This window comes from Purpureocillium takamizusanense, chromosome 2, assembly GCF_022605165.1.
Source record: "Purpureocillium takamizusanense chromosome 2, complete sequence".
NCBI lineage: Eukaryota > Fungi > Ascomycota > Sordariomycetes > Hypocreales > Ophiocordycipitaceae > Purpureocillium > Purpureocillium takamizusanense.
Window position 1 is genome coordinate 968016 of NC_063069.1, and position 22364 is coordinate 990379.

The window sequence follows — 22364 nt, forward strand, 5'->3', positions numbered from 1 at the left end:
TTTTGTCTCATCGTAATCCATCATCATCATCCACCGCCCCAGTGCCTTGGCTTGGCTTGTGGGTAGTTACTACTCACCAGTGCACCCTCGCGTCCACAATGAGAAAGTTCAGCAGCAGCACCGTCGCGAACAAGCTCACCACCTCGAAGCCGTCAAACACGAGCGTCACCTGGTCCACGCCCAGGCACCACGCCAACAACACAATCATCGGCGTCACCAGTAGCGCCGTCTGGATGCTCTTGCCCACCGTCGACGTGACCGTGTGGCCCAGCTTGTCCTGCATGGCCAGCGCCATGGGCACGTAGTCGCAGCTCGACAGCGGGAGTAGGATCAGCCCCACAAACGTCTTGGACAGGTGCGCGTCCGTCGTCAGCGCGTCGATGCTCTTGACGGTGAAGTCGATGTGGAAGTAGAGCAGCGTCGTCGTCATGGCGACGATGATGACGGCCACGCTGCACCGGAGCTGTGGCCCTTCCCTGTCCTCCCCCTCCTCGTCCTCGGCGTCGATGACTTTATTGCTGTCCGCGTGTGGCATCGCCCCCGCGCGCGGCGGGTACATGAGCATGCTGGAGAGCCTCTCGTTTTCCGCCTGGTCGGGCACCACCACGCCCATGAAGCTGCTCGGCATGCCCAGGCCTCGCTTGACCGCGTGCTGCGAGGGACCTGCGTCTCTCGTGGGCACTTTCTCGGCCTCCTGACCAAAGACATGTCTGTGCGTCCAGTGCTCGCAGAACACAAACGAGCCGTAGACGACGAGCAGGACGACGGATGCGCCCCTCGACTGCTTGAGCAGGTCCTCAGCCGACGCCTGTGACAGCAGCCGCGATGCCGTGGGTATCAAGAGGCTCGTCGAGGAGAGACACAGCAGGTTGGACGCCATGTGTGCCGCCGTGCGGTTCAGGTTCTGGTACGGCCGGTTATGACACCCGCAGATGATGCTCATGCCAAGCAGGAACAAGATGTTTGCCAGAATGCCCCCCACCAGCGAGGTCTGTAGGACCGTGATCTCCCTATTCACCAGGAGGACAACACAGGATATAAACTGCACAAAGTTGCTTGCTGCGGTCAGCGTCAGCCATTCCCAGCTCCCGGCTAGACGGCGCCTACCTCGTAGACACGGATAGCAAGTCCGCCGTAAGGTCCCCCAACCTCAGCCCGATCTCTGTCATGGCAAAGTCGCCGAAGAAATTGATGGGGATCGTGCTGATGAAGTTGATGATGAATGTCTCTATAGAGGGACCTATGGTGAAGTTCAAGCAAAACCCCACGGGGCAGCACAGCAGAAGTAGTTTCATGACAATGGAGAGCCGGTACAGTCGACGCAGCTGGCTTCCAATGGTCAGGGGAGCTTTGGGCCTTACTTCTTTGAATGGCCAAAGACGCTTCTTCGGCTTCCCACTCTCCTTCACGGACATCCTGGAAATCTTCATGGAGGGGGTGGCAGCGGCATGATCAACTTCATGATGACTGTCATTCCTGTTCGCCGGCTCGATTCCATCATCTTCAACCTGTGGTGGCGAGAGGTGAACAGCGGGGACGCTCGATACCGGGCTCGGGGCGGCAGCTTCCCCCGCGGCCCTTCCAAGTGAGGCGCCCACGGCAGCAGACAACTCACCCAGGTTTGGCGTGCCAGAGCTCACCTCAGCGGCCTCAGTCCGCGGCCCGTCCCATGTTCTCACAGCACGAAGGGTGTTACTGCGACTGATGGGGGCAAAGGGGTCCCACGGCGTAAGGGCATGGGCCTCGCGCTTGTTGCGGAAGTGGTTGACTGTTGCAACGGAGAGCCGCCTCAGCTATCAGAAAATTGACGCTTTTCGTAGAGACGAGAGCCGTGCGATGTGCTATGCCCGTGGAGGGGAAGCGTGGAACACTTACACGACATTGTGGACGGCCACAGAGGATGATGTGCTACAACGAGACATGCGACCAAGTGAGACTACCAAGGCAAGAGAGTACACGCTTGAGCATGCGAGCATGAACTCTTGAATGCCAGTTTATCATCGATAGCCACGTGTATGAAGCTGAGAAAGCAACCTCCGCTGCCTTCAAGACGCATGTCATGGCGCTGTGCGGGTAGGTCGCACAAGCTTACGCCCGGTAGATGAGATGCGGGGAAGTGTGAGCCAGGACGGACTTGGGTATTCTACGGAGCACATGATCAGGCAATATTGATGCTGAACGGACTTGTCTTGAGGTAGGTATGCTGGGACGGCGGAGTGCCAATCAACGGCAAAGCGGGAAAGTGGTACGCGGGGAGCCAAAGCAGCAGACTCCATGCTAGACTGCGAGATGCTTAAATGCGAGAGGCTCAACTACGAGATGCTCAAAACAAGAAGTTCTTCAGTGGCTCATGGCAAAACCCTGACAGCTGTGGGCACCAGAATGATTGGGGAAGTTGGAGGAGCTGGAGGGGTCAAGGCAAGTACCGCTCTAATCAACTCGTGCACGGCGACGCTAGTCACGACGACGTCCAAGGCTGCCAGGGACCCGGAATAGTAGTGGTCGATTATGGCGACAGCGCGCCTGCTTCTAGCAATATTCGCCAGGTCTCAGGATCATCCTGCGCGACGTCCTCAGCCGTGCGCCCCTGCGCGTCTCTCAGAGCGCGGATGTCGGCGTCAGGCTGTACGTTCAGCCGTCCCAAGCCCATGGACTCGGCGACCTGCCTGGCAGGCGGTGGGAAAGACTGGCTAGGCATCGGCGACGAGAGCCAGAGCAGGAGCCACACCGCCTCCTCTTGCCTGTTGGACACGGCGAGATGGAGACCGGTCTTCATCTCGGCCAGGGGGTCTTGGTAGCGGACCAGCGACCCGACGTCGCTCACCTCATCGTGGACGTCGCGGAGCAGCTCGACGATGCCGGCAACGTCGCCCTCGGCGCACATGACGTGGAGAGCCCGCGCCGGTCGAGCCTCAGGGTTGTTCTGGATGTACGCCTCCTCCGTGAGCGAGGGCAGGATGTCCAGGTTCTCCTGGACGCCGCCCTCGTTGCTGTACCTCGCCAGAATGGGCGCGCCGGAGGCAGCCTCCATGAACTGATTAGACGCTGACGGGCCAGCGTTGTTGACTGGGAGGTACGCCTCACAGCTGGGGCATTTCAATGAGAGGGCAATGGAGGACGCCTCGTCCATCAGACACTCCCTGTTTGTTACTCGGGTTAGCTACGCACACTACTTCTCTCTGCTTCCGGCGTCCCCTAGTAGTGGGACCGTACCAGTGAAAGTGGCAGCCGCATTGGAGTTCGAGATCGTCAGGGACAGTGTGGTTCTCGGTGCTCGCGGCCCCCTCGTCCTCATCCTCGTCCACGCGAAGGACGAGGGGCTCATCGCAAGCCTTGCACGTCGACATGGGTGGGGGAGTCTTGGCTGGCAGGCTTGCTTGGTGCTACTAGTGAAAAGTCGCAGGCAGACTGGAATTCGAAACAAGCGAGAATGGGATGACGGACTCCCGAAACGGGCAAAAACACGGCAGCCTTGGGGCGGACGTAAGACGCACACGCAAGACGTCGTCGCTTGGAGCGTGGCTGGCGCGCGGCGGGCTATGTACGGAGTACAACAGTCGAAATTTGCGACGAAAACGAAGGGCCCAGGGCTGAGTTTGGGTGGGTAGACATGGGGGGGTCCCCAGTCATCAGTCCAACAACGGACCAGCAGGCGACGGTTTTTTTGGAGGCTAGCCCACTTGCAAGGGCTTCTCGAAGGGACCATGCAGGGAGCCGCAGCGATGATTGACGGGGACAGCGGGAGGAATCGATGGCATTTCGTGCATGGATGCCCCGCCAGCGGGTAAGAATCATTACATCATCACCGTCACGGCGGGCGAGCAACGGCCAAATCTGCGACGCCCTCGCCACGACGTCACCCGTCAATGCCAGGCCAATTTTTTGCTGCCCGAGATTGTGAGCCACTGTCAGGCACAGGCGCGCAGTGGCAAAAGCCCCCTCCCCTTCCCCTTGCTTCAGCCAACAATTCCGGTCGGGAGAGGAGTCGTCAGCGTTGCGCCCGGGCCAGGGAGGGCTCGCGGCAATCCGAGGGTGCCGGCCGGTGGGCAGCGGCGCTGGGGAAGTAGGTAGGCAGCCTGTCTGGATTGATGAAATGAACGGCAGGCACGGAGGTAATGAGGGGCCCGTTGTCGGGCGCTGCTTCGGGGGGTATCCCTCCACTGCCTTTAGGCCCCCGTGCGCTAACTTCAATGGCGTGTCTTATTGAACATCCCCGGGTCGTCGTAGCGTCGGGTGCCTCTGGGCCTGTCAATTAGGTGCTGCGCAGAGACCTGGGCTCTTCCAGGTTGCCGCCCACCTACCCTCCACCCCGTCGTTAGGTGCGCGTCAGCTCGCATCGTAAGCTCCCCGCCGCTCTTCAACAGCAAGGCGGGGTCGTCATTTTGCGCCCGCCCGCCCACTTGACCTGGCCTTCCTGCGCTCTCGTGCCTGCGCCAGCTCCTCCACCCACATCACACCTCTCTCGTCTCCTTCCGTCATCTCCATCCTCACCTCCCCCTCCTCCACCACCACCCGCGCCAGCTTCACGTCGACGCTGGCCTGCATCACTCTCTCTGCCTCACGCGCACCCCAACGTCCGCCGTTCGCACTGAAGCTGCCTCCTTAAGCTGCCGGCGAAGTTGCCGCTTCCACCCCTCAACAGCTCTCTGTCGCGCGCGCCGCCGCCGACGCCCCGACATACCCCACCATGAACGTCCTCAAATTGCAGAGGTGCGCGGGCGTCCTAGAACCCCGCCTAGTGCTCGCATAACGACGCTGACGCATTCGCAGGAAATTTCCTCAATTCCCCCAAAACGAAATCTTCTCCTTGTCCGACGCCTTCCAGCGCCTCGACGTAGACGACAAGGGCTACCTCGACGAGGCCACGGCCATCAAGGCCACGCAGCAGAGCGAGAACCAGCCCTACGATGTTGTCCGGCAGGCCTTGAAGGAAGTCGAACTGGACTCGTCGCGGCGCGTAGAGCTTGAAGACTACGTCGGCGTAAGCTCTTCCGCCTCACGAGTCCCGTCTGGTCTCTGTGTTCTTTGCTGATCCGTCCTAGCTCATCGCCAAGCTTCGCGACGCTTCTCCGGCGCAGAAGCGCCTCTCGGCCGGACCAACGCCATCCAGCCCCGGCGTCGTTTCGCAGCGCACCGGAGGCGGCGGTGGTCATGTCTCCAAGGGAAGCGTCGGCGGCAAGATTCAGGTCCAGGGCTCGAGCGCCAACGTCACCCATACAATCAACGAAGATGAGCGGACCGAGTTCACGCGCCACATCAATGCCGTCCTCGCGGGCGATGCCGACATTGACAGCCGCCTTCCCTTCCCCACCGATACCTTTGAGATGTTTGACGAGTGCAAGGACGGTCTGGTGCTCGCAAAGCTCATCAACGACAGCGTCCCCGACACCATCGACGAGCGTGTCCTGAACGTGCCGGGCCGCAAGATCAAGAGCCTCAATGCCTTCCACATGACCGAGAACAACAACATCGTCATCGAGTCCGCCAAGGGCATTGGCTGCTCCGTCGTCAATATCGGTGCCGGTGACATCATTGAGGTCCGCGAGCATCTTATCCTCGGCCTCATCTGGCAGATCATCCGCCGCGGTCTGTTGGGTAAGATCGACATCAAGCTCCACCCCGAGCTGTACCGGTTGCTGGAGGAGGACGAGACCCTGGAGCAGTTTTTGCGCCTGCCTCCAGAGCAGATTCTGCTTCGCTGGTTCAACTACCACCTCAAGGCCGCCAACTGGTCGCGAAGGTTCGTTGGACTTTTAGTCCTAAAATAGACGCATTTGCTAACCATCCTGTCTCCAGAGTCACAAACTTCTCCAGCGACATCAAGGATGGCGAAAACTACGCCGTGCTTCTGGCCCAAATAGGCCACGAGTATGGCTGCACTCGGAAGCCGCTGCAGACGAACGATCTGCTCCAGCGGGCAGAGCAGGTTCTTCAAGAGTCGGAGAAGCTTGACTGCCGCAAGTTTTTGACGCCCAAGTCTCTCGTCGCCGGAAACCCCAAGCTCAACCTCGCCTTCGTCGCCAACCTCTTCAACAACCACCCGTGCCTCGACCCCATTACGGAAGAGGAGAAGCTCGAGGTGGAGGACTTTGATGCGGAAGGCGAGCGCGAGGCCCGAGTCTTCACCCTTTGGCTCAACAGCCTGGACGTGCAGCCCTCCGTGGTCTCCTTCTTCGACGACCTCAAGGACGGCACGATCCTCCTCCAGGCCTACGACAAGGTGATCAAGGGCTCGGTCAACTGGCGACACGTCAACAAGCAGCCCGCCCACGGCGGCGAGATGCTGCGCTTCAAGGCCGTCGAGAACACCAACTACGCCATCGAGCTGGGCAAGCAGAACGGCTTCTCCCTGGTCGGCATCCAGGGCGCCGACGTCACCGACGGCCAGAAGACGCTAACACTAGGCCTCGTCTGGCAGCTCATGCGCCGGGACATCACGCTCACCCTGTCGTCGCTCGCGCAGAAGCTCGGCAAGCGAGAAATCACCGATGCCGAGATGGTCAAGTGGGCCAACGACATGTCGCGCAAGGGGGGCCGCAACTCGGCCATCCGCTCCTTCAAGGACCCGTCCATCGGCTCCGGCGTCTTCTTGCTCGACGTGCTCAACGGCATGAAGAGCAGCTACGTCGACTACGACCTCGTCACCCCGGGCGCGTCGGACGAGGACGCCTACATGAACGCCAAGCTCAGCATCAGCATCGCCCGAAAGCTCGGCGCCACCATCTGGCTGGTGCCCGAGGATATCTGCCAGGTCCGCAGCCGCCTGGTCACGACCTTTATCGGTGAGTAGTGTCCTGCCCTGTCTGTCTCCTATCACGATGAGAAGCACTGTATTCTGACATTGATGTGTTGCAGGTTCCCTCATGGCCACTCACGAGAAGATGTGATTTGCGTTTACGGGCTCAATGAAATGGCTTTTACGGTTCAAGGTTGTAGAGTGTGCAGGGGGTAGCGCCCTTTGGCAGGTTGAAGAGAAAAGCGGGTTTCGAAATCGTCTCTCTATGAGGTGTGAGTGAAGCAGGCATTTCTTCCACATTTGTTTTGCACACGTGAAGCCCCCATCTCCAACAAAACCAAACCAAACCAGGCCACCCGCTCTAGAAAAAGCACCTGGTGATCTTGGTCGTGATCATCCCAGGCCCTGTTGCCAAATTTTGCGCCCATGGAGCTCCAGACTGCTCATAATATCCAATGCCCCTTCTACCAATGCCCTTCTTGTCCTTAGAGAATGAAATATAAGCTGCACAGCAAACTCGGTCCCGTAAAGACACCTAGCCAGAACAAGACGTTGCCGAGGGTTTGGCGCCCACGCAGCCACTTTGTCCGGCCCAGGCGCACCAACTACAGCCACGATATTAGCATACTCTCTGGTATAAAAGAACATATACGCAACACACACACACATAAGAGAAGGCAAGGTGAAGGTAAATAGTGCACGACAAGGGGCAGACGTACCGGGAGCTGGAACATTTGCAGCGCCAGCAGGTAGCCCCGGAGCTTCTTGAACAAACACAGCATGACGAGCTCGTGGACGCAGGCGGAGAGGAAGAAGGTGATGAGCGTCGCGGTGTGCTTGTTGACCTTCATGGAGGAGATGGAACTGTGGTAGACGTGGCGGAGGAGAAACAGGTGGACGGGCTGGTTCCACAGGCGGGCGAACTGGTCCCAGGAGACTGTGTGTTGCGTTCTTGTTAGTGCCTGAGTCCAAAACACGCGCGCCCGTTTCAACGAAGAGGCTCGTTTTGCACCCGATACAGCGACCGACGACTTACCGCAGTTCCACCAGGGGCCGTAGAAGCTCCGGTCCGCGAAGAAGGTGAGCTCGGCGAGGATGTTGAGGACGGTCTCCCAGATGAGGTACCACGCGAGCTTTTGGCGTTAGAACAGGTTCCCTGGTGGCCGACTCATTTGTTGGGTTCGACATACCAGATACTCCATCATGAGGGGGAAGACCAAGTCCCCGTAGAGCCAGGGGAATTCCTTGAACTGGTCGGCGAGCGACAGGCCATCCTCCTTCATCTGGACCGTCTTTAGCCACACGGGGTCTGCAACGTAGTCAGTAGTGAGCTTGCTGTGTCGGAGACGAGGAGTTCGCACATATAGCGTATTGCGCTACCTGAACCATGACGAAAATGACACCGACCAGTGCGACGGTCTTTTCAGCCACGTAGGCCCAATCAATCGAATGTGTCTGCGGGTACTCCAACTCATACACCACGGTTGGTAGAGGAATCCACTTGTAGTGGCTGAGGAACCCCAGGTTGTTGGGATACGCCTTGCTGGCGTCCCGCGCCGTTCCTCGGAGCTCGTCGGCCAGGGCGTCCACCTCCCACTTGACGACGCGCTCGAACAGGCGGATCTGCTCGTCGTCGAGCGGCTGGCGCGAGGCAATGGCGGCGGAAATGCGATCGATGTCGCGCTCGGCGTTGGGGAGCTGGGCCAGCGAGTGCCGACGCTCGGCGGCCGAAGGCGGCGCATCGAGCCGAGATGTGTCGATGGTGCTGGCGGCTGGGGCGGTGGAGGACTCGTCCGGGGACGGATGTATACCGTCCAGCTGCTTCAGCTTTGCGAGCAGGTACCTGCGCTTCTTGTACGCTGTGGATAGGTGACCATTATAAAAGGCGTACGAGTGCTGCTTCATGAGCATCGCAAGGCCGTGCAGCACGAAGTAGACGGTATGCGTCCAGGGCCAATCGCGGATGAGCGTCCAGCCAACGACTCCGGCGAGAAAGGTGGTTTGCCAGATCTATAGATGTCAGTTACCAGGCTGCCTTGATTTCATGGTTTCATGGAGGCAGCGTGCATTTTGGATGATCCAACCCCAGCCATCCCAGTCCAACCAGCCACGGAAGACGAGCTTCTGGATGGCCCAGCTGACGCCGGTAAGACCGCACATTATTCCATCCGAGAGAAGCAAGACGATGACTGGGCACAATTCAGCAAAGCTGCTTTTCTCTTACAGACTGGGTCATTCATCTCGACATACCATCGCGGGAAAACATGATCCTCAGGATCTCCTGCGACCCCAAGGGCGTGCCATACTGTCTCCAGTTATTGGCGGATATCTTGAACACGAAGAGCGCGACGGATAGCCAGAAGAGCGTGTAGAAGCCATGAAACGGGCTGTTTGTTGCAACGACATTGTGGGGGTCAAAGACCGAGAGTTGCTGCGTGTAGGTGAGGTTGCCGAACTTGCTCAGCTTCTTAGCAGCCTTGGGGTCCTTGAAACGGAGGGGACTTTGCCGCAGTAGCTCTTGGATACCATGGTCATTGTCTGGAATTATGAGCACGCCCGACTCGTCGCGAATGACGTTGGCAAGGCGCTCATTCTTGGGTGGTGACGGTTGCGACTTGTCGGCGTTGGGCTTTCTTCGCCGTGTCAGTGGACGAGCATTGGTCGCGATGGAGGCGCCGCTGGCGTACGATGGCCGCACGTTCTCATCGTAGTCCTCCTCGCTGGGGGTGTCTGATCCGGTCACGGAGGCGCCGTCGAGATGAACGCCTGCCGCGTGCAGAGCATCGGCCAGGGAGTGCGGTTGACCATCAGAGGGGGGGGCATTGCCGTTGGCATTAACACGCGAGGCAATGGAGGGCGGGGCCTTTAGCGGCCGGTCCTCGTCGGCTGTCGCTCCGTCCTGGATGGCCATGGAGAAGCCGGACGCAATGCAATGAACGGTTCATGGGTCAGCAGGGAAGCGACTATAGTTTGGGTCGAGCCGGGCTGAGATGCAGCAGACGAGGCGCTTTTATCATTGAATAGCAATTGAATGATGGCGGTGGACGAGGGCGAGGTCGCATGGCAGAGTCGGGCTGATGACGTTACAAAGCTGGAGTAACTAACTATCGGCAGGTGCGGATACGGACTCGGCGGGACCTGCCAAAAGTCCGACGGACCACCAAGACAGACAGAGAGAGCGCGCGCGAGGGCGAGGGCGGCACCAATAAAGGTTCCATGTATTTTCCTCATCATATGCGCTCATCGCCAGGGATCATTCACCGGTTGGTCTCATGGCCACTCGTAGCGGTCGGCGCCACCGTCCTGTCCGAGTCGCGAAGATCCCGCGAGGCGGACGGGGCTGATCGGCACTTGCCGAGCAGATGAACATCCGAAGGAGCCGCCGTCTTCTCTATACTTCGTACTTACAGCAACGTGGCACATCATCGTGGCCCATCATCGTGGCCGTGCCCCTTCTCGCGCACCACGATCTCACGGAAGAACAGGCTCTGCCCCTGCAGATGCAGGTGATTGCAGACGCCCGACCGTTTATGCCGCGCGGGCAGGCACTCCCTCAACATGTCCCTGTCGCTACGAACAAGGTACGCCCGAGTTGATAGGCGGCCATGGGAAACGGGCCTCGCACGTCCCTGTGTGGGTGTGCTGAGTCGCTTTTGAGACGCGGCGTCTGACGTAAATATGTTTGGTCACTGTGCAGCCGGTTCGTGCGGTAGCTATATCTGCATCTTGGCTTCTCTTTGTCATGCAATGGCGACTCAATGATGGTTACCTTTGCACTGGCCTGCCCAGTGCGCATTTCCCCGTGAAGCCGCCGCGATGCTGGATCCAGTGACAGCGCAAGAACGCCAGACTGCTATGCGTCTGCCACCTCAAAGAAAGAGGTGGGTGACCTGAGACAGTAAGTGAATGCAGGGCAGCAAACGGGAGCCAGCAAACAGCTGCTACCTATTCGTAGGAAGCCATCAGCAAACAGGCGACATCCCAGTGATTCACTACTTCGTATGGAAGACTGAAGCATCCAGGATTGACGAAATGCACTGCCTGGCCATCTGTCTGCTGCCTTTGTCTTCTCCAACGGGCCGCTCGAAGTGACAGATGGGGCTCGTTCACGCTGTTCGTTTGCATGGGAACAGTCACGTGCACCAACCCAGCACCGCCCAAAACGGTGCCAATTTCAGTGCACTGGGCGCTTGACGGCCAATTACGTCAGCAGGCAAAAGTTTCTGTCACCTTCTTTCCTAGCACACCCACCACCACCACCACCTCTCTCACACTTGCGCGCAACATAGCTGCTGCATCCACCAGCTGCCCGCTCTCGTTGCACCCTCTCTCTCATCACCACTCTATCCGGGTCTGCTTCATCGGTCCCCTTCAGGCACGTGGCACGAGGAACCGCCTTTTGAGCCCGCCGCATCTTCACCTACGCTCTCTCTGTGTCCGTCGCGCCATCGCGCCATCTCGTCGCCCGTCATGTCTCGTGGCGGCACCACTCTCTACGTGACCGGCTTCAGCCACGGCACCCGCGCTCGCGATCTCGCATACGAGTTCGAACGGTATGTCAACTACGCTCGCGCCATTTCGTAATCGCCTCCGCCCCCCCTCGCCCTCCCCGCCCTCCTCCGCTCTCGCCTTCGCCCTCGCCCTACGCGCGTACCCCGACGACGAGAGAGAGCGCCCGCCGTACCGCGCTCTCTTTGACGGCCACCCACCCCGACATCCCGATCCTGAGACTGCGCGAAAGTCTCCGTGACACGCCCTTCTCGTCGTCGTCGTCGTCGTCTCCGTCCTCGCCCCCGCTCCCCCGCTCCCCAGACGTCAACCCGTCCCCGTCCAGCTACCCCTCCCAACCGCTTGACACGTCCGTCGGTGCGTCTGCTGGTTCGCCTCGCTCGTCACAGCGATCCGTTCGAGTCGATGTTATACTAGCACGTTTCGTGCGTGAAAGCGTTCATGATTTCAATCATGTCGTTGGGGAGGACAGGATTCCCTTGCTTGGGGAGCATTTTCCTTCCGTGCTCCGTTTGGCTTCGTGGCCTCGGAGGCGTCGTTGCTGGGTTTTTGAATTTCGCTAACAGAGGATCGCAGCTACGGTCGTCTCGTTCGTTGCGACATCCCGGCTCCACGCTCGTCTTCCAGCCGACTGTGAGTACTTCTCCTTTGCTCAATATTTTGGGTGCTGAATACTAACGAACCTGGTCCAGCTTCGCTTTCGTCGAGTACGAGGACAAGCGCGACGCTGATGATGCGTATTATGAGATGCATAACAAGCGTCTTGGTCGTGATGACATCCTGAAGATCGAGGTCAGTCCACCCCCTGCCTACCTACGCGGCCTTGCTGCTAGAAACACATTGCTAACCCGCTCGACAGTGGGCCCGAACTCCTCCCTCTGCTTCCTGGCGTTTCGAGTCTGGTCGCGACCGTGACCGCCGCGGACCTCGCTCGCCCCGCCGTGGCCGCTCCCCGTCTCCTCGTCGCAGCACTCGCGACTACTCCCCCCGCAAGGAGGATCGCCGCGACCGTGACCGCGACTACGATCGCGACAGCCGCCGCGACCGCGACCGCTCGCGCAGCCCCGATCCTCGGTACGTCCTATCCCCCCCTCACCAAGCTACAGACGCAGATGCCAACACATTCCCAGTGACCGTGACCGCGACGTCAAAGATGAGCGCGACGATCGTGACCGAGATGACCGTGACCGTGATGACCGCGACCGCCGCGAGAACGGTACCAACGGCGAAGGCCGCGATCGTGACCGCAAGGGTACGACGTTCTAGAGCCGCGTTCGGCCCGAGCCTTTGCTGATCGATTTGACAGGCGACGACAGCCCTCCCCCCGCCGCTCACGACGAGCTTGACGTTGCCGAGTAGAGGGACAGCCGCGTGTCGTGGGCGTCAAGGTGAGGCTGGATAAACCAAAACAGGGCCAGAGGTCCTGCCTTCTCTTTCGGTTGTTGTGTTTTCATTGCCTGCCTGCCTGCCTGCTGGCCTGCCTCACCCCATCTTTCGTGTTGCTCTGATTTCACCGGTCGGTCAAAGGCGGATTATAACGGCGTAGAAGTTTGCGATACATCCGGCGCGAGGGACGCGCCGAGGACCACTTTCCCATTTGTCTTTACTGAGCAGCTCGGATGGCACGATTGCGGGAGACGTCTTGCGTTCGGGGTAATTCGACAGCTGTATGTACTCTAGGTCTTTGATTCTCAATCAAGGAATTGCCATGCAAAAGCGATCGAGTTCGACGATGCAGGAAAGGTGTGCCTACGGATGGATGACTTTCAGCGGATTGCTCATGGCATGCTCATGGGCTAGACGATGCGGGAGCAGCGAGACATGGGCCCTACAAGGTACGATACCGTATACATTCTTAAGTCTATCACACACTGGCTATCTAAACTTTGCTGCACAGGACACGCCATCGTTACACGTATGCGAGGGTGATGCCTGCAAACGCGCCTGACCCTTCGTACAGCTTCTTCCGATTGCCCCCGTCCATGTCCAGCCGGTAGACGGTGCCGCCCAGATCGGTGGTGTACATGTGCCGGTTGGTCGGGTCCAGCTTGATGCCGATGGCCTCGTGCATGTCGCGGGCGATGACTTGGTAGTCCTTGCCCGGCCGGCTTGGGGCCTCGACGGGGCTGACCGTGTCCAGCCTGGCGCGGTTGATGCTGTTGCCGAGGGGCAGCTCGCCGCGGTCGGTCCAGTACAGGGTGTTGTCGGCCTCGTCGATGTCGAGGTCGATGGGCTCGGGCAGGTTCTGGAAGAGCAGCTCGACGTCGGTGCGAGAAGCGGCCGTCTCGCCCTCGCGAAAGGCCATGTCGGCGCGGAAGATGCGGCCCTTGCCGCCCTTGGAGGGTCCCTTTTGCGACCAGTAGAACTTGCCCGTCGCGGGCGACACGGTGACGCCGACGCACCACCGCGTCTGGTCGGCCTGGTGCCTCTCGTCGCGCCAGTCGCCCGTCTGCACGAGCACCTCGAGCGCGGAGCCGTCGAGGCCGCAGCGCATGACGCGCAGGCCCTCGCGGTCACAGAAGTAGAGCTTCGAGTTGACGTTGTCGACGGTGAGCTGCTTGGGGGTGTGGACGGCGCCGCGCGGCACAATGGCCGTGACGAGGTCGTCGCTGGTGCCGTCGAGCCCGCAGCTGTAGACGGCGCCGTCGTTGGCGGACGGGATCCCCATGCTCGTCCAGAAGAGCTTCCCGGCCGACAGGGAGATGTCGATGCCGTCGGGCGTGTGCTGGTTCGACACGAGGGCCTTGAGCGGGCGCGCGTCCTGCGAGCCGACGAGCACGCGGCCGGCGCGGTAGGCGTCGAGGGGGTTCTCGGCGGACAGCCCGATGTCGAGCAGGTACAGCAGCGGGGCGTGGACGTTGTCGTGGTCCCCGCGCGCGCCGTTGACGACGGCCCTCGTCGTGCCGCCGGGCGGGAGCAGGCCGCCCTTGGGCGACTTGGCGCCCAGCCTGCCGGCGTCGATGTAGCTCTGGAGGAACCTGACGGGCGTGTCGGGCAGCAGCCCGCCGCGCTCGGCGATGTAGTGCCGCTCGATCAGGGACACGGTATCGAGCCCGACGGCATCCATCATGGCCACAGGGCCGGAGTGATTACCCAGCCACATCTCCTTCCACAGGGTGTCAATCTCCTCGGGCGTGGACACCCCCTCGGCGAGGATGGTGAGCACCTCGCGCTTGATGGCGGCCCAGAGGCGGTTGAAGATGAAGCCCGTGCTCTCCCTGCGCGCCACGTACGGGCTCATGCCGCACCGCCGAAGCCTCTCCACGAGGAAAGGGAAGATGCGCTCGTCCGTCTCGCCATCCGTCATGAGCTCGACGATGCGGTTCCCCGGCGGCATGTAGTAGTGCATGTTGAGCACGCGGCGGCGCGTCTCCGCCGCGCGCAGGCCGCCGAGCATCTCGCGCGACTTGTACGACGACGAGTTGCTGCACAGAATGGCGTCGGCGGGGGCGAGCGCCTCGAGCTCCGCGAAGGTGGCGACCTTGAGGGGCAGCTTCTCGGGGACGGCCTCGATGACGAGCCATGCCCTGTCCACGGCGGCGGACAGGTCCTCGACGGCCTGGACGGTGCCGGCGCGGCGAGACGACGACGACGACGACGACGAGGATGGTGATGGTGATGGGGAGTACTGCGACATGCTGGCGTCGCAGTAGTGCAGCGCCGCGATGCGTTGCTCGGCGCTCGGGTCGCGGATCGTCACGTCGAAGCCGGCCGCTGCCCAAGTGCACGCGATGCGCCGGCCGAGCACGCCGCCGCCCAGGATGGCGACGACGCGCCCGTCTGTCGAAGGTAGTGTAAAGGTGCTGGCCATGGTGAATGAACCTGGCTGCTGTTGTAGATGAAGAATAAATCGCGATCTATAGGAGACAGATCACCTTCTATAAGCAAGTTGTCATAGTTCCACGTCTTTCATTATATGAGTATCCAAAAGATTCCGGCGTATGCTTCTGCCTCTGTATATAGCATCTTGGGCGGCACGGCGGGTCGTGAGTCGTGACGCAACACCGGGACGAGCGTAGACGTCAGTCAGCCACCGGCGGCAGCCCCGTAGTCCGGGCCGTGGCCGGCCATGATGCATGCCGGTCGCTCGCTCCAAATCGCCGCTACTACTTCGTACTGCCCTCCTCACTACTTGGTAACTCAATAACAACATCGGACCTACATGGGCAGCCCCGGATGCCGCGGACTCCACACGGAGTTGCGGGTCCGCCTCGTCGCGCGAGCAAGATTGTCGCATTGGCGACGTAGAGGTAGTATGTAGTGGTGTTTGTCTCTCTCGTCCGGTGGCCGTGTCGAGATGCGCTGTAAAATATGTGGAGATTGGGCCGAGGCCCGCGACGTGGGGTTGAGAGAAGTATTATTGCGAGAGCAAAGTTGTAACTATTTGCTTGACCGGCAGCGGCCGGGGATGCCCGAGCGGGCCCGGGGCCCGGGCGCGAGTAAAAGAAGTGGAGCGGACGCTGAAGTCATGATGCCGGCTGCTGAATCGGGAGTTGCGGCAGCCCCCGAAGGGTTGCGTTGACGCCCGCGGACGAGGACGATATGCCGTCATCCCGCGGACAGTAAGATAATGCCGCTCGGCACCATGAGTCCGAAAGCTCTCAACATCAAACGCTAGAATGTGTCCTGATGAGATGCACCCGCCGCCCCTAGTTTAGCGGATGCCGCTACGTATTGTAGGTGCGGGTTTTCCGGTAGTTGACTGGAGACTTTGTTCATGTTGCTGGTGTGGACTTCAAAGTCTCCGTCGAACCTGCGCCACCGGCCTGATCCGCCACTGACGACTGGGCCGGAGCTCAGAGCGCGGCGCTAGGCAAGGGGAGGGGGGGAGCGGGAGGGGGAATCTCGAAATACAGCCCGCTCGCCGCCTCCGAGGGAGCCTCGACGGCTCGACTTACACGACCCGCGAGCCTGTCTTCCCGGTCGGCGAGTGAGCTAAGTTTGCTGGGGTTTTGTCAGAGCTTCACAAACTACCCTGTAACGCAAGATAGGCTACGGCTTCTGTGATTGGCGTAGCAGACGATTTGCAGCCTTTAGTCGAATCCTGCGGAGCGGATATGAGAGTCAAGTTGTTGAAAGATTTCACGATTTCACGACTGGACTTCTCAAAAAATACGTTGCATTCACCAACACGATTTTATACAGCGTGAGGCTAAAGATTACCGCGAGTTCGGAATAACAGAATTTGGGTGTCTTGAAATGGCTTTGGGATCTATCTCCTTGCGTCAGAACAACACCAGGTCGATTGATTTGCCCTCTACTTGAACTGAAACTCTAACACCGAATAATCTATTTTTTCCCTGCAACTAATATACATGTCCACCTGCCCGTTCCCTGCATGTACATCTCCATCGCCTCGCTCGAGCATCACGACCCATTCACAGTTGAGTGTTCGCGGCCTAGAAGCAGAAAATCTGGTCCGTTGCCTTTGCCGACGCCCCCGGCTGCTCGAAGCCCAGGCTCACGAGCGACTTCTTCGCAGCGGTGACCAGACCCGGCGGCCCGCAGAGCATCATCTTGGTGTCCGGCCCCGGGCCCGGCAGCTTGTCCGCCATCAGCTCGCGCGTGACGTAGCCCGAGCCGTACTCCCACTTCTCCGGCGGCCGGTCCAGCAGGTAGTACACCTGCAGGTTCTTGGGGTAGCGCCGCGCAAAGGCGTCGAGCTCCTCGCGCAGGAGAATGTCCTCCTCGGTGCGGTTCGCGTAGAGGAGGCTGACGTGCGTCGTGTCGCGGTCGTGCTCGCAGATGGCGCGGATGACCTGGAACATGGGCGTGATGCCCGTCCCGCCGGCGACCATGCCCAGCTTCCTGCACAGGCCGGGGCGGTACCGCATCGCGCCCTTGGGGCCCCTGAAGAGGACCTCGTCGCCGGTCTGCAGGCCCGCCAGGTAGCCGCTCGTCAGCTTGCCGCCCGGGTACACCTTGACGAGGAGCTCGAGGACGCCGCGGTCTGCGTTGTTGGACACGGGCGTGTAGGACCGGGCGACGCTCTCGCCCGCGACGTCGGCCTTGATGACAACGTGCTGCCCTATCGGCAGGCCCAGCACGGTGCTCGCGGTGGGAAGGGTGAAGATGAAGCGGTAGACGTTGGGGGCGATGAGCGTCTTGGTCTTGAGCGGCAGCGATGAGTACTTGACGGGGTCGAGCAGCCCTCTCTGCAGCAGCGTGTCCTCTTCGATCCGCTTTGGTACCATCATGTGCGCGGGATAGCTGGTGAAGGTCTTTTTGCTCCCCCAGACCAGCTGTGCGAACCGACGCGCGACAATGCCTTGAATGGCGGCAAGCGCCCCGCCCCCGATGAGGATGCCCCTGACGAAGCCAAACCCACCCGGCGATGACTTGCCGCCGCCGAACTGCAGCAGCGAGGCAGCCCAGAGAGGCGTCTTCAAGCCCCAGCGGCGACCCGAATAATAGACTGCCCCAACGACCAGCGAGAAGAGCCCCAGAATGACCGTCTTCGTTACGGCCCCGCCGCCGTTGACGGCGCCGCTCTGTTCTGGCTGCGTCGTGGGCTGCGTGACGACGCGGACAGGCTTGCGCTTGGGCTTCTTCTTCTCGAAGCCTTGAAGGCTGCCCACCAGGTATGACTCCATGAGCTCGAAGGCGTCCTCGGAGTGGCCGGCATTGTCAAACTCTTCGCTGGCGTCGGTGCCCGCGGCTTCGGCCAGCACCTCGGCGCCGCCAGGGTGGTCATTCAGGTACTTGGTCACATCGTAGACTATTTGATAGCGCAGCGTCAGCTCCTACCCCGGTACTATGTTGAAGAGAGGAAAGGTTGACCATGGTGTAAACGAACCCTTGCCGTGGATGGCGAGCCACGCATCTTGCGGGCTCTTGTGCTCGGCCACCTCCTTGGCGGTAAACTCTTTCATGATGAAAGCTGAGTTCCTCTATGCAGCAGTGGGACTTGCGTCTGATGGTGGTAGAATCGCAGGAAACCAAGGCGACTCTCAGGAGTGGCTTCTAGATGGATGAGTGTCTTTCTATAACGACTGCGGAAACGTGGCTCCGCTACTGTCGACGTGGACGAGCATGCCCTTTTGGATCAATCGTCATCAAAGGCCAAGCTATTAAACAAGCTCTGATGATGTTATTGGGTTACAATCGCCGGTATGCAGCGGCGAATCCGGCCCCATAACGGGACAAGAAAATGAACCGAGGCCAGTTCCACCAGAGCTCCTTCGCCGCCGTGTCTCTTGAACACTGAAGCGCCCGGCACGGAGGTCCAACACCGGCAGACACGAGAGCCCGGTCGTCAGTATAGCAACGTCATCCTCGCGCCGCCACGGGGTCCCCCCACCCCAAAGCGAACTCGGCCGGAGGCGCCGAACTCATGGTGACACGACATGAGACTGGGATTAATACCTCCCCCGGGGTATCCTGTTATAGCACGACTCCTCTTAAATGAGGTCTTTGGCGCTGGAGCATCAAATATTGAAGAGGAGCCTGGGTAAGAGCCTCGGTTGGAGATCCTCTTTCGCGCTTGAAGCTTGTCTTTTAGTTCCTTGACGACTTTAATGGATCTGCAACAAGTGCACCAAGTGCCGCAAGCTCCATCGAGCCGATGCTAGCGGCGGGTCCTAGACGCCACTGGCTACGAGCCGAGTGTAACCCCTGAACCATGAAATGGCCACGGGCCGACGGAGAAATGCCCTGCGCCCAATGAGCGGTTTGGAAATGGCAACCGTTATTGACGCACCGTTTTCAGTTAATGGAAGTGATAACGACGGCAAGAAAACTTGGTGGGTATATTAGCTGCTGCTAATATTGGCTGTCGGACAGATATCGGGCAAAAGAGCGAGTGCAAGGACACCTGCGGACCACGCCGACGGATACTCCATGGAACTCGACCAGCCGAGCCTCAGTCTCATGCGAACAGAACGGATACTATCGGGGATAGTGGTGTCCATGGTGTCCATGGACTCGCTTCTTGACGAGACTGCATGTAGGAGAGTACTTACTGGCAACTGGTGTGTGTGTGTGTGTGTGTGTGTAACATAAGCTATACCGTGTACTACTACAATATACACACCAACTTATACAGCCAGCCACTGGACTATATATGACTGTATAGTCCATACTCTTAGTCGTTGTTTCCAGCCCAGACTCTTGATCCAACTATTGCCCTTGGCGTACTCCTCGCTCTTGCTCTAGTCAGCCTGCTCTCTGGCATTGATTCTCCCCTGGAGCTGCCCATCTACCATGTCAATCAAGCAGTTCTACCTCCTCGGCGAGGCCGCCTCAACGGCCAAAGACGTAGAGATTGACGACTCTGCAGACTTTGAGGAACTGCAAAGCATCGTGGCCTCGCACTTTGCCATAGTGGACCCAAAAAGTAAATTGAGCACCTATAGCACGGTCATTGGCACCCAAGAGACTTGGGGGTGCTCAAGAAAGAGCACGACTCAGTACAGCCTAGCTAACCAGCCATCACTCTCACAGGTGTCGGCTTCATTCACGACGGACAAAGGCTCACGGCCGTGTCCGACGTGCTGAGCAGCGAAGACGATCCCATAGCCGTCTCCATCTCCGGCAGGGCGGTGCGCGAGGTGCCCGGCCCATCGGGCATCCCTTACTTTGGCAACTATCTCGAGATCTACCCGGACCATCTCGGCAACCACCAGCGGCTGTTCGAAAAGTACGGCCCCCTGTTCGTGACCAACAACATGGGCAGCCGCATCTACCACACCAACGACCCGCAGCTGTCGCAAATCTTCTTCGCCGAGGACGACTACTTCACCAAGCGCATCGTCCCCGGCCACCCGCTGTACCCCATCAAGTCCCCCGAGGCGGGCGTCTTCCTGAGCGACACCGACACCGACGAGTGGCGCCAGGCGCACAAGTTCCTGCCGCCCGCGCTGGGGCCCAAGGCGGTGCGGCACTACGCGCCCACGATGCAGAGGACGGTCGAGCAGGCGTTTGGCGTCCTCGACGAGCTCGACGGGCGCGACGAGGCCTTCAACGTCTACCAGTACATGCTCAAGCTCGGCTCCCAGGCCGTCGGCGAGCTCGTCCTCGGCATCGACTTTGCGCACTTTACCGGTGTCGACGCCCCGCTGCATGTCATGGTCCTCGAGATCGCGCGGTTCCTCGAGCTCAACAAGCGCGTCACCACCATGGGCTCGTGGTATGCCAAGATGCCGTTTGGTGACCCCAAGAAGCTGCGCCAGACCCAGAGCAATATCGATGAGATGATGATGGAGTCCATTGCCAAGGCGTCGCGTGGCCAAGAGGACCTCGAGCTACAGGACGCCGCGCTCAAGGCGGAGAACGTAGTCGGTACGAGGGCCCCTTCCCAGGCACACGATCGCAGAAATAGTAGAGTGATTGTCGACGGCTAACGGACCGCTTCTCAACGCAGATTACTTTCTCCGCGCAACCGACAACAAGGGCAACAAGCTGCCACCGTCGCAATTCACCTCCACGCTTCTCGTGGCCACCGCCGCCGGCTTCACCACCACGTCCTCCCTCCTCTCCTGGCTCATCTACAGCCTGGTGCAGTATCCAGGCAACCAGGAGCGTCTCCTCCAAGAGCTCATCGACCACGACTGGGCCGAAGACACGCAAGTCACGGCCGACCTCACCAACAGCCTGTCCTTCCTCGACAAGTTCATCAAGGAGACGCAGCGCCGGCACAACCCCTCGTACCAGCCCGGGCGGACCGCCAAGATCGACATGATCCTCCCCGGCGGCTACAAGCTGCCCAAGGGCTCCGTCGTCATCCCCGCCCTGCACCACATCCACAACAACGACAAGATCTGGGACAACCCGGCGCGCTTCGATCCGGACCGATGGGACACGGAGCAGGTCAAGAACCGGTCGCCCGGCTCGTACATGCCCTTCGCCGCGGGGCCGCGCATGTGCGTCGGCTTCAACTTTGCCCTGCAGGAGATCAAGGTCTTCTTGCCCAAGCTCGTCTACAGGTACAAGTTTACTCTTGCCCAGGACGGACCCATCGAGTACGATCCGTACTTTCAGCTCATCAGGCCGAACAACTTGTACGTGCGGGCGGAGAGGAGGGTCAAGTGGCCCCCAAAGTCGGACTAGGTCGCGATGTTGGTTTCACATGTATACTTCGTACATACGGTCAAATCCGCGAGCGCAACTGAGTGAGTGTAGTGGGGGGATTTATATGTATCTTACAGGCGTTGAGGCGGGTGAGCACGGTGGCATATCACATACATATTTGGCATAGCGGTGGCTTCATGTTAAGACATATATGCAGGTCAGCACACAAGATAGTGTACACATATCCACACATCTATTGAACTGAGCATGCACAAGAGAAGGCATCGCAGGGAGCAGCGTCTGCATGAGGGCCTATGAATTGTGATGCTGGATGCTCAGCCTTTAGTCGCCCAACGATAGACGGGCGAGGCCTGTCGCGCATCCCTCGACAGGTCCTCCGGTGGCCGACATGAAGCTTCCAAGCTCGGTGCGCGGGAGTCTCACTCTGTCTGACGAGGATATGTCTGAGGAGCGCGACGATTAAAGCATGGAGCAATCGTCGCGTCCTGCTGCCGACGAGCGGCGTAGGGGAAGAGACAAACATCAACATCTGATGCGTGAACAGGTGGCGGAAGAGTTTTGTGGGTTACATCGTCCTCACCGTCAGCCGTAGGCGAGACACTGACATGGTGGACCGCATGGACGGAAGCAGCGCTGAAGAGGTTACACGAGCATGAGTGACGGCCGGATAGACCGATAGAGGGGCGCGTCAGTCTCCGCCCAGACACCTTTCAGCCCCATGTCCACCATTTCTACTGATGACTGCCCAGCTACGAAGAACCAGAACTATGAGCATAGTCAATGCTACTGTATCAAATTCGCCGATACGAAAACATACAAGACATCAGGGTAGTTGACAATAGCGTGCAGAATCCAGATGAGGGAGAGCAGGTCCGGAATGAAGTTGGTGGCTGAGTCATCGCACAGCTAAAGCCGCGGCTTCCCGTCCGTTACTCGGAGCCATCCAAGCGGCTGCCACGACAGATGGCGGAACAGCGCGCAGTACCAGTACTAGCGCCCAAAGGCACAGGGGCAGGCACGTAGGTACACCTACCAGTGAACGTCCTACAGGGCTCGGCCCAGCACTGGCTGCCCTGAGACGCAGCCTCAA

General features: G+C 59.7%; 8 protein-coding genes across 9 annotated transcripts; 3 read left to right on the top strand and 5 right to left on the bottom strand.

The window, feature by feature from the left end:
* Window positions 1–73: 73 nt before the first annotated feature.
* Window positions 74–1882, bottom strand: JDV02_002121 (uncharacterized protein; the record flags this gene model as incomplete). Its single annotated transcript, XM_047983111.1, has 3 exons — window positions 74–1055; window positions 1108–1768; window positions 1876–1882. The coding sequence occupies 3 exons, from the start codon at window positions 1880–1882 to the stop codon at window positions 74–76; spliced, it is 1650 nt and encodes a 549-aa protein (XP_047839081.1).
* A 527-nt stretch (window positions 1883–2409) lies between these two features.
* On the bottom strand, window positions 2410–3555 carry JDV02_002122 (uncharacterized protein). Of its 2 annotated transcripts, XM_047983112.1 has the most exons (2): window positions 3214–3540; window positions 2410–3140 (listed from the first exon to the last, which is right to left on the bottom strand). In XM_047983112.1, the coding sequence occupies exons 1-2, from the start codon at window positions 3345–3347 to the stop codon at window positions 2507–2509; spliced, it is 768 nt and encodes a 255-aa protein (XP_047839082.1). In that variant the 5' UTR covers window positions 3348–3540; the 3' UTR covers window positions 2410–2506. The 2 variants fall into 2 exon arrangements, with proteins under 2 accessions (XP_047839082.1, XP_047839083.1); XM_047983113.1 differs by having other exon boundaries at window positions 2410–3555.
* A 304-nt stretch (window positions 3556–3859) lies between these two features.
* fim1 (fimbrin) lies at window positions 3860–7004 on the top strand. The gene is made up of 5 exons (XM_047983114.1): window positions 3860–4710; window positions 4771–4981; window positions 5043–5740; window positions 5797–6782; window positions 6856–7004. The coding sequence occupies exons 1-5, from the start codon at window positions 4688–4690 to the stop codon at window positions 6885–6887; spliced, it is 1950 nt and encodes a 649-aa protein (XP_047839084.1). The 5' UTR covers window positions 3860–4687; the 3' UTR covers window positions 6888–7004.
* Window positions 7005–7221: 217 nt separating this feature from the next.
* ARE2_1 (Sterol O-acyltransferase) lies at window positions 7222–9890 on the bottom strand (the record flags this gene model as incomplete). Its single annotated transcript, XM_047983115.1, has 7 exons — window positions 8987–9890; window positions 8804–8925; window positions 8098–8746; window positions 7927–8045; window positions 7773–7869; window positions 7456–7673; window positions 7222–7341 (listed from the first exon to the last, which is right to left on the bottom strand). Exons 1-7 carry the CDS (start codon window positions 9645–9647, stop codon window positions 7222–7224), a joined length of 1986 nt encoding a protein of 661 aa, XP_047839085.1. The 5' UTR covers window positions 9648–9890.
* Window positions 9891–10468: 578 nt separating this feature from the next.
* Window positions 10469–13360, top strand: JDV02_002125 (uncharacterized protein). The gene is made up of 5 exons (XM_047983116.1): window positions 10469–11289; window positions 11822–11878; window positions 11938–12037; window positions 12105–12319; window positions 12376–13360. The coding sequence occupies exons 1-5, from the start codon at window positions 11207–11209 to the stop codon at window positions 12509–12511; spliced, it is 591 nt and encodes a 196-aa protein (XP_047839086.1). The 5' UTR covers window positions 10469–11206; the 3' UTR covers window positions 12512–13360.
* On the bottom strand, window positions 13077–15302 carry JDV02_002126 (uncharacterized protein). Its single transcript, XM_047983117.1, has one exon. The coding sequence runs from the start codon at window positions 15054–15056 to the stop codon at window positions 13155–13157; it is 1902 nt and encodes a 633-aa protein (XP_047839087.1). The 5' UTR covers window positions 15057–15302; the 3' UTR covers window positions 13077–13154.
* Window positions 15303–16644: 1342 nt separating this feature from the next.
* Window positions 16645–18746, bottom strand: JDV02_002127 (Cytochrome-b5 reductase; the record flags this gene model as incomplete). The annotated part of the gene is made up of 2 exons (XM_047983118.1): window positions 18042–18746; window positions 16645–17963 (listed from the first exon to the last, which is right to left on the bottom strand). Exons 1-2 carry the CDS (start codon window positions 18115–18117, stop codon window positions 16645–16647), a joined length of 1395 nt encoding a protein of 464 aa, XP_047839088.1. The 5' UTR covers window positions 18118–18746.
* Window positions 18747–19286: 540 nt separating this feature from the next.
* JDV02_002128 (uncharacterized protein) lies at window positions 19287–21514 on the top strand. The gene is made up of 3 exons (XM_047983119.1): window positions 19287–19580; window positions 19688–20524; window positions 20607–21514. The coding sequence occupies exons 1-3, from the start codon at window positions 19448–19450 to the stop codon at window positions 21290–21292; spliced, it is 1656 nt and encodes a 551-aa protein (XP_047839089.1). The 5' UTR covers window positions 19287–19447; the 3' UTR covers window positions 21293–21514.
* The last annotated feature ends 850 nt before the right edge of the window (window positions 21515–22364 follow it).